Below are 10,899 nucleotides of genomic sequence, written 5' to 3' on the forward strand. Positions count from 1 at the left end.
CATTGGTCTTAACATGGAGAATGATACTTCGGCAGACCCCCACCCAGCCCTAAACGTATCACACACAAGGGGAAAGAGAGTGACGCCACTAAGTCAGCCGAAAAACATCACAACAACGCAAGAGTGTATGAAAAAAAGGGGACAGTACCATTGGCGGTTAATCGCCTCGTCTGCTTCATTCATTTTCAGTCTGTGGCAAAAATGTCGCAGTAAATTCGCTTCAGTTCGTTGTTAGTCACTCATTGTTTAGGTTGTGCGTAGTGTAATCAGGTGCAACCAGGCATTACGAAAATGTCAAAGGGAAACAAGTGGAAGCTTTTAAAATAATGAATTAAAATGTTATCATTTTCAATTATAAAACCATTCACTTTATAATACTTAATTCGAAAATGTTTTAATTTAAAAATTTTTCATTTTATATTTTTATTTTTAAGCTGACATTTTTTTAAATTGCTTCAAATATAACAAATTATAAAATTTTAAATATTATTGATTGATTCTTTAATTTAGAGCATTGAAAATGATAACGTGGATTTACACTTTTTAGGATTGAATCTGAATCTTTAAGCTCTAGAATTTATAAAAGTTCAAAATTCTAAAATTTTTAGTTTATCTGCATTTCATTTAAACTTGTTTCTGTTGAAAAGTGTTAGTGCCATCAATTTTAGAGTGTAAATTAATGAGCATACAAATGAAAAATGTTTAAATTGAAAAACTTTTAAACTTCAATTTAAAAAGTTAAAAATTAAGAATTCCACTTTGAGTTGTTTTTAGTTTGTAGTTTATTTTTTATTGCTTTAAATGGAAAAATTTTTTGTCTTATAGTTCGAATTTTTTTATTTTATTGACCGTGAGAAATCGTTTGCGAATCATGAAAAACCCGGGAAATGACCGGGATTTTTTCGATTAAAATGACCACCCTGATATATGTAAGTACATACTTAAAAATTAATACTTTTATCAATTTTGATTTTCGAGTACAAACATTTTCATGTTCGTTGTGGCATGACAAAACCAAAATGGCAAAAATACAACAAAAAAATATTTTTAAGACGAAATTCTAACAGAAATAATTCAAACGGCCCTGATTGTTTGTGGTGCGCCGAGTCCCGAGAATGTACGAGTACCTCCGAAACGGCTTCTATAGCGGGACTGCAGTATATGTATAAACAAAATTTTCAGAAAGCCTGAAGCAATTTGAGTATAATAAGATATCAAAATACATTAAATTACACATAGAATAACCTTATATAAAATGCGTATTACTGTGTTTCTAGCAAGAGGAGATTTGAAGTTTAGAACCCGGAATGAACCCGGGAAACCCTAGAAAGAACCAGGAATTTGATAGGCGAAAATTAGTAGAGACCCTTTATGGTATCGTGAACAATTTCTAAAAAGATCGGAAATTTATTAAATTTGAAATGAAAGAAAAAAACTAATAACTTCAAATTTACATCTCCGAAAAAGATTATTTTTTTCACAATAATCTCTCATAATTTTAAATACAAATTTGCTAGTCAACATAATGATGTATTCAGAAGTGGAAGAAACTTGATTTTTAATCGATATTGTTTTCGAAGAAAAAGTTTTATTTTCCTTCTTATAAATAAAGACACAGTCTATAATAGACACAGTCTATAAACAGATGTTTTTTTCAGGATCGATTGAAAATACGTAAACAGTGAAACCGCATTTATTGACATGATCATTAAAAACAAATTAAATAAATTTTGGTGTGCAATTTATTGTCAATTTGTTACTACCTTCTGGCGGAAATTATGCAAAAGACTGCAATTTAAATATCCTAAATAGATAGTTCAAAACTATTCTACTTCATTGATGCATCTTGTAGGTTTGAAGATTATTTTTCTCTTACGCAATTCAAACAGAGCCAGAGGTGACGGAATGTGAATAAAAATATGATTTGCGAATCACGTCTATTTATAAAACACTGAGAATACTGAGACTGTCGTAAAGCATAATAAAATATTAACGGATCCTAGTTACCTTATCCCATCACTCAATTTACTTTCACCGTAGCTTCAGTGAATGTCGTCTTTTTTAAACTACGCAGATGTGTGACGGTTGTAGAAGCATGTAAACAGTATTGTGTCACGGAAAGTCAGGGACATGTAGTATTTTCTAGTATAGTTTTTTTTTATTTTCCTACTCTTAAGATTCATTTTATTTGCATTATTGATATAATATATTTATATTTAAAAATTATATCAAAGAATCTTACCTTTGGTATCTGAAATTTGCCATTCGACTGGTTTCTGCTCCTCTGGATCTTCTGGAACTTTAACAACCCAACGTACTTTGCGTCTCTGCATCTATAAGTAATTTCAAACAAAAATCTATCTTAGTTTAAAAAGTCAAGTCTACGAACTTTCACAATCCTGTGCTTTTTTAATAAAAATAATTTTTTGTTTTCCATACGAGTCTCACCAACATGTGAAAACAAAGTTTCATAGTGCTATGTCATTTTACAAACTGAATGAAATTCCCGATTAGTCAGTTCTGTTTCGTAATAATTACATTACTGATAGCACTACGTAAAAGCATTTCATTGAACTATAACTCAGATTAAACAACTATGATTGATACAAAAATTGATAAAAATAGAATGGTTCCACAATACGTGCTAAAATCGTATGTTTCAAATAAACTTTTTCCATACCTTGTTTTTTTTGTGTTATAATTGAGGAACGCTATATTTATAATCAGTCATCTCAATTAAGGTCCGCACTTGCCGTAAACAATCTAAATTCGAGTATTAATGAGTTTCATTGCGTAATTAATTAATTATCTGTTTCGATTTAATACCCATTTAAAACTGAAAGTACGTATTACGTTGATTGAATAAGACAACAGTCTAGTGTTTATTTCACAGCCAGTGTCTTCTCAACATAGTAGGTGATCCTATATTTATATACCCTATACGAGTCTATAATATGTACTGTTCGTTTTCGACCGATTAACACTCTCTTTACAATTCGCCTCTGAAACAAGAATCAATCCGACCTTAAAATTAGAATGAAAATCGACACAAAAAGTCCGGCATGATTGATTTTTAATGGTGTGAGAGTGGGAGCGATACCTATATCAGAGTCGTTGAACGCTCCATCAATCGAATCAGTTACATTTGTACTGACACACAATCACTGACTAATTTACAGATGCTGTGCACAAAACAGAAAAGCAAGTGCTGGAATTTTGCAGTTAAATCCCACTCATTCACGTATTTAAATCCCTATTCAATCAGGTATTTGCGTCCCATTTATTCAGGTGTTAGTTCAATTTGATTGATTTAAGATAGCAAGGGATTTGATCCCGTTCATCGAAGAGTGAAATTAAGTGTGCGGCGCGGCGAAAGTTTTCTGATTACTGATTACTGACTATTGACTATTGACTATGATTATACTGATTAGAGAGGCAGCAGCAGCAATGACCTGCTGTTAGTGTGGACAACACCTCACATTCGACTGACAATGATTTACTTGTCAACGGAAATGATACAGTATAAAACTATGCTTAGCGCAGACTATCAGCTATCTGTTGGTTCATTGCAGTCCATGCCTGCAGTCTGAAAGTTAACATTGGCATCGAGAATTGTCAGAACACCCACGCACATTTTCACACACTCTTGTTGGGTAGGTGACCCGACGTGGTCAGTGATGTCCACGTTCTCAACGATCTTCCTCTGATAACAAAAGTGAAGCTGCAATGAATTTCTTGATACACTCAGAAAACGATTTTTTCAGGAAACCACAAAATATGGTTTAATTTAATGGAAAAGAAAATACTTCCTTGTTCTAACCAAATCTTTTGATAGATGGAGTATTTGATTGATTCGGCCAAAAAATGTTGTTGGGTCAAACAAATAAATTGTTAAATTAACCAAAATTTATTTGATTCCGCCAAAGTTATATGTATAGCCAAGAAAACATTTTTACATTCTCATCCTAATGACAAGATATTAGTTTTATGCGAAAAATGACTTTCGCGGAAATTTGAATTTTCGATTTTTGAAGAAAATCCAAAAATTGGTTATGATAATCTTGTAGAGCTATCAAAAATAAATGTTTTTCTTCTCTTGACTTTTTTTCATATCGTGCGATTTTCGGCTTCAAATTTTGATTTTCGTTTAATTAAAAAAATTTTTAAAACGCTATAACTCTGAGAATTTTCTTTTTATTGAAAAAAGTGATAGGGATAAATTGTTTGTTCTTTTTAATAATATATTTATCCGTACATAGAATTTTCAAATTCAGGAAAAATTATCTCAAAAATGTTCAAAATGCGCTCACTTTTTGAATTTTTATCAAAAATGGCTGGTTCACGAACTCGTCCTTTCTTTTAGGACCTAGAAAAAGTGTGCCAAAGATGAATTTGATTCGTTCATTTTTTCGAGAGTCATCGTGTTTACGGACGGCCGAACAGACAGACAGACAGACGCCATCGTGAAAACCTGATTTTCGGATTCAGGGAATCTTGAAACGTGGAGATCCGTTGAAAAAGTGTGATGTCAAATTTCCGACAATTCTAATTAACTTTCTCAATCATAAATGATGAGATCGACACGATATCTGCTTTCTTGTGCAATATTGTATGCGGCCATTTAAAAATTACTTCACACTGTGTATTATATTTATGGTTCAGAATTCTGCTTTGGTTAAAAATGCTACCATTTGGTTGAAGATTTATCTATTTTGTTGAAAATTCATCATTTTCATTAAAAATTCAACATCAAATTCAACAAAATTCAACAATTCACTTTATTTGTTTAAGGTTTAATTATTTTGTTGCAAAATCATTGCCATTCTGCATCCTTTGAATTCTTAGTGAATAGAGTTGAATGAAAATGACTAATTTGAAATAATTCTTATGGGCATTCTACGATTCATTAATGTATGCATGAATTGGGTTGAAATTCAATATTAAATAGAGGTCTAGAGAGATCACACCCAATAGTAAAAATACGATACACACACATAGCAATTTTCGATCAGTGTGAATCTGTCAAGTGTGGGTTACCTCAAGTTATGTTCAACTGAGAAGTGGAATATGCAGATTACAATTTTAAAGAAATAATTGTTTCGAATGAGAAGTATGAAGTAATAAATTTGAATAAGCGAGTGCAGATTAAACAAAAATTAAAGAAATTTAAATTAAATACAGTGAAACTCTTCTATAGTGCCGATTTCGAGGTTAATGGTGGGTGGGAACTAACTCATTATAGCCCACTCCGCTTTTGTTTTTTCAGGCTTGAGTGCTCGCCTGAGTGACAGCCGCAGATCCCATACATGCGGCGCGGCGTCAATTCTCGGAAGAGCTATAGAAGGGAGGACTATTGAAGAGTTTCTCTGTAATATTGCAATATACTGTCATTGATGCAACTATTTATTTCAAAATGTAATAATTATGAAGTTATAATTCTCTTTTTATAATAGTTTCAATAGACTACCCTGTGCAGGAATTATAAGATTTACACGGAAAGTGTCAATGCCATTCACTTCATTCAGTGCACATGCTAATGGCTTCAGAGAGTGCACGTGTCAGAAACGAACTCCGCAATCCGCTCATATATCTATTTGCATGGAAAACAGCCAACTATTAGGAGTTCAATCCCCGCATTTTTGTTAAAGGTAATTTCTATAAAATAAAACGTGAATAATAGTTTTTGTGAATTTAAGATTGATATAAGGTGAATGTGAAGTTTCATAACCTACAGATTATAACTTGTTAATTTTATTACTTCCAGTGATAACAAAATTTTATAAATGCTAATTAAAAGAAAAAATTCAGTTTTTAATGCTTGAAATATATAAATAAACATTCAGATGTGTTATGATGCAAATCTGTGAAAAAAAATGTTCAACTAAATTAATTTAAATGCCTGAAAATAAATAGTTTAAAAACAAAAGTAAACTATGTATGCCAGAATTTCCTTAAAATTTTCCTATTTAACTACTTTATAGTAAATAATTATACCATTTTTTAGTAAAGAATTTAAACCATTTAAATTTTAAAAAATGTATTTAAATCAATCATTTTCTACCGCACAGAGAAAAATGGATGTTCAAACGTAACATCTAGATGTTCAGCATCAACATATTTTATGTTTAACTATAGGACAACAATCTAGATGTTCAAAGCTACCCAGTAAAAAGGCTTGCATTAAAAAGTATTAAAAAATTTCATTCATTCAGTGGTAACGTGAGAAATATTGAATACTTCTGGATACCGTTTTTGTCCTCCCGTTTTGAATATCCACGGCAGTTGAAGTTAGCTCTCAAATCCCTTTCTGCACCTAGTGCTGACAATATTTTGCTGAATACCAAAAAGCAACCAAGAATTAGACAAATTTTAATCCCTTTTAATTTAGCAAATCTTGCTACATTTATGTACTGTTTTTCGAATAATAAGCAGGCAAAAAGCTTTTTAAAACATAGCGTCGACAATTTTACGATGTCAGGATCAATTTCCACACAAAAGGTTCTGGTGAAAAATAATTTTTTCAATTTTTTATCATGATTTTATATTTTTTTTAATTGATAATACTTGAACAAAGTGAACGTTTGACGATAAAGAAATGTATTCTTACATACAATCCCACTAGATTTGGCAAATTTCATGATTTTAGAGCGCATTCTAATGCTTCAAACGAAAATTGTGTTTTTAATGTATTCGAGGTTACGCCTGACAGCTCCGATCCGCTTTAAAAGGGATTGAAATCTTATAATTTTCGCCGCCTAATAAAAATTAAAAAACTAAGGACAGAAACGGAATTCTTAGGGATTCAAATTTTCTAATACTTTTTAATGCAAGGCTTCTTACCGGGAAAATCATTGTTCCCTCCTATGGACAGAAAAAAATCGTGATCCAATTTTATGTAAGGATAGTTAATTTTGATTATTTGGAAATGTTCCAAAATTGTAATACTCCATAATTGTAATATCGAAAATATATAGTGGTCAAATATAGTCGTGAAATTCCAATGCGCTATGCGCATGCGCTCGAACGGGTTTAACATCTGAATCTGTTTCAGTTTGACATAAAATAAAATTTACGCCTAATATCTCAAAAATATAGTAAATGTTTGACATGAATATCTGGATATTAGGTGCTACAATCTCACCCTTGAACATCTACATTTAAACATCCATTTTTCTCCGTGCGGAACTATTGCTCCTAAATCAGATAATGCCCATTCATAATCGTTGTTGAATGGGTTTCAGAAAAAAAATACGTTGGTCCGTTAAAAAATTCATCTTCTCATTCAAAAATCAACCTAACCAATGGGTGTCAATCTGGAATTCCATTGACAGATAAGCGATTCAGAAGTTATCAAAACCCATTCAAACGCAAGTGAATGGATTTTGGTTTCCTGGGTTCGACTACATTTCTTCTTGATGAATTCAGTATGGCACCCTAGGTAAAGATCTTTGCCTTTGGTACCCATTCATTAAATTTGTTTAAAAGAGTTTATTTCTTTATTTTAATAAAAAATCAACCTACTTCTCCTGTTTTGAGAGCAGTTTAAACATTTTAGACGTTAATCGAATAAAATCGAAAAAATATGTTTGACTTAAAAAGTGGTGGCGTGGCATATTTGTGACGTGATCCTGGGGTTGCTGTCTTTGTGTTATGATATGTAACAAAGAAGGGAAGGGGTGGGAACAGTTTTAAAAATACCATGATGCATTTTGTGAATGGCCCTTATATACCAAAATCAGAGCAGAAAAAAGCTCACCAATCAAAGTTTAATTTTGAAACTACCTACTTTCCGTCTCCTTGGAAACAAGTGCATAACGACAATCACACACACACGAACGCGCGCGCGCGGGGGCGCGAACACACTGCCAAAAATGGTTTGGATGTCCCAGCTAACTGTTTACCTGGATTTCGTCTTCCAAAAAATATAGTTGTGTCACCTATAGATTTCTAGCTATTTTAGCTAAATTTGCCATCTAGAAATTATCTAGCTAATTTATATACATAATTTCTATATGGCAAATTTAGCTAATAGCTAGAAATCTAAGTGACCCAGTTATACACTGAAAGAAATGAATTGCTAGTACAATCATATCGCGCGATAGATCAGCCATCGATATGTCTATTCCAGCCATACAGATTGCTGATCTAACCCGCAATATAACTGTATCAGCAATTCATCTCTTTCAGTGTATTTTCTTGGAAGACCAAATCCAGCTAAACGGTTAGCTGGAACAACTAAACCATTTTTTTCAGTGTAGATATCAGTGGTATGAACAGTATAGTTTATACAACAGTAGACCTTGTAATAGTTAAAATGCACTCAATATACCTGAAAATAAAAATATAAATAATAATATAACAATTTATTTGGTCTAAATTTCCATTTTTTAACAAAAATTGATTTGCATATTGGCAATTTACACGTCAGGAATATCAGAATCTACAAATGGTTGACAAGAAGTTCGTACCGCCATTTTCTTTTATTAAAAAAAAAGTTGTGCTGAATTCCACTAGATTTGTACTCTACTGTGCTGTAAAGAATTTTTTGAAAAATTTAAATTTTGAACTAAAACTCACAATAAAATTTTTTGTACCACTAAAAAATAAAAATCTATAAATGCGAATTTCAAAAATCTAAAGTTGTGCTGAATTGTGCTAGATGCTCACATCAATAACAATTATTGCCCTACACACTTTTCACTCTGATGAATATTTTTTGGTCATAATCGAGTTTTTTCCTCAAAATAATTTTTTAATCACAAAATATTATCTATGCCAACCAGCTTTTAATAAAGTCAAATCTATAAATTTAATCTCCCTTAAATTTCAGTTTCAACTTTAGAAAACCTTCAAAATTTCATAAAGTGCCTTGAAATCTTCTTAAAGCTCATAAAATTCTATATAAATCTCTAAGGCCAAATAAAATCCCTTAAAATAATTTTAAATACTTGGAAAAACTAAACCAAAATTTTAATTCATCATAATGAATTGAAAAATGTTGAAACGCCATGAAATCAAATACATTTTTTAAAACATTTTATATGCCTCATAATTTTTGTAACTTGTCGAAATTATTTAGAAATCCCCTGAAATTATTTGAAACCTTTTGAAACCTTTAGAAATTTCTTAATATCCCGTGAAATATTTTCAATGCCACTGAAAACTTTAATAAAATGTTAAAATCTCTACAAATTCCTTTAAGTTTTCTAAAATTAGTTGAAATTCATTTTAAAAAATGTCCTTGAAATATTCTTCAACCACTTGATATCCTTTAAAAATCTGTGATATCTCTTTTGTTATGTTTTAAAGTTACTTGTAATTCTCTTGGAACAGCTGTGAAATCCCATAACATTCTTTGTAATCTGTTAAATATCATTGAAAAATTATCTGCACACCAAAGTGTACCAACTACCACCTCCCATATCTAGGAAACCATGGAATATAGTAGCTTATGGGTTTTCAGTTTACTGCTGTTTGAAAACAAATATACAAAAATATAATTATTTTTCCTAATTCTCAAAATGAATCAATCATAACTTAAAATTTTTAGCGACGATCACACCCTTTTATAGATCCTAGAAAACACCATTTGAATTTTTTTTTATTTATAACAATAAAGTACGCAGCCTCCTATTGTTGTCCTTTCGTCTATTCGACTTGCATTTTGCGAGTATCTACTGATTTTTTAATTCTTTTTTAAACTATTTGTTTATTATTGTGCGATGAAATATTTGGCTAAGAACGGTTACTTTTTATACATTTAAAACAATCAATAAAAAAATGATTATGTGGAATGTAAAGAAACCCTTCAAGAAGAAAAAAATAATTTCGAAAAAAGCCCTACTGATTTTTACATCAAACTCTGAAATTCAAATGTCTACTGGACCTAAAATTAAAATTGTTTAAAAATATTCTCTCTTAAATAGGATGTTGAGAATATCCCATCTTCAAGCTGCGTCTACCCACTTTAAAGTTTTCCTGGATTCTTCGGGAGGGAAAACTCTTGTTTCTGTAATCACCGGAAGTGAAAACCGATGGTGGCCTATAAATAGCTAAAGTATCCTTAGAACTTTTTCTTCATTTAAAATAGAATGTCTTTAGCCCCCAAATAATAAATTTCCTGAAAAAAAATTCTGACGTAGGAACAACAGAGAACTTTATAGAAAATTTTGAAGTTCGGAGTCCTGTGAAAATCAGAATTTTCCCTTGCTACCTTATGCATAGCGACAGCTTCTTTGAAATTTTTTTTTTTTTTCATTTAAAATAGAATTTCTTTCTTTTGTAGATAGTAATCTTCCTGAAGAATACAAAGTTTGCCGACGTCCTAGGAACATCAGGGAATTTTATAGAAAATTTCAAAGTTCAAGGTCAGGTGAAAATCTGAATTTTTCAACGTTGCCTATACATGGCTCCTACTCTTAAGAAATTTATTTTTTTCATTTTGAAAAAGTTTATTTGGCTTTCTGATAGTATATTTCCTCAATACGAACAATTTTTCAGTTTACAAGAAGCACAAAGACATTTTTTAGAAATTTTCAAAATTCGAAGTCAGGTGGAAATTCGAATTTTCCGATAGTGGCCTATGAATAGTTACCGCTTTCTATGAAATTAGTTTCTTCATTCAGCAAAAAATTCGTTTGGTTATCAAATAGTAACTTTTCTGGGGAAAGCCAAATTTCCAACGTTCTAGTCGCAACGCGGAATTTTGTTAGAAAATTTTTAATTTAGGGATCAGGTCAAAAACTGAATTTCCTAAGGGTAGCCCATAAATGGCTACAGCTTCTTCAAAATTGTTTGATTTACAAGATAATTTCTTTGGTCCCAGATAATGACTTTCCTGGAGAATACAACATTTTCGGCGACCTAGGAGCAACAAGGAAATTTTTAGAAAATTGCAAA

General features: G+C 31.3%; 1 protein-coding gene across 3 annotated transcripts in view; it reads right to left on the reverse strand.

Annotated features, from left to right (window-relative positions):
- Window positions 1-3,440, reverse strand: part of LOC117169703 (dystrophin, isoforms A/C/F/G/H) — a 747,733-nt gene extending 744,293 nt beyond the window's left edge. For 2 of the 3 annotated variants that reach the window (XM_033356199.1, XM_033356198.1), the window contains exons 1-3: window positions 3,101-3,440; window positions 2,681-3,002; window positions 2,243-2,333 (exon numbers count right to left, since the gene is read on the reverse strand). In XM_033356199.1, the coding sequence (XP_033212090.1) occupies window positions 2,243-2,333 (91 nt within the window). In that variant the 5' untranslated portion in view covers window positions 2,681-3,002; window positions 3,101-3,440. The remainder of the gene's footprint in view (window positions 1-2,242; window positions 2,334-2,680; window positions 3,003-3,100) is intronic. The other variant, XM_033356200.1, reaches the window with a different exon arrangement.
- Between the last annotated feature and the right edge of the window lie 7,459 nt (window positions 3,441-10,899).

Source organism: Belonocnema kinseyi, chromosome 3, assembly GCF_010883055.1.
Source record: "Belonocnema kinseyi isolate 2016_QV_RU_SX_M_011 chromosome 3, B_treatae_v1, whole genome shotgun sequence".
In the NCBI taxonomy this organism is placed as follows: domain Eukaryota; kingdom Metazoa; phylum Arthropoda; class Insecta; order Hymenoptera; family Cynipidae; genus Belonocnema; species Belonocnema kinseyi.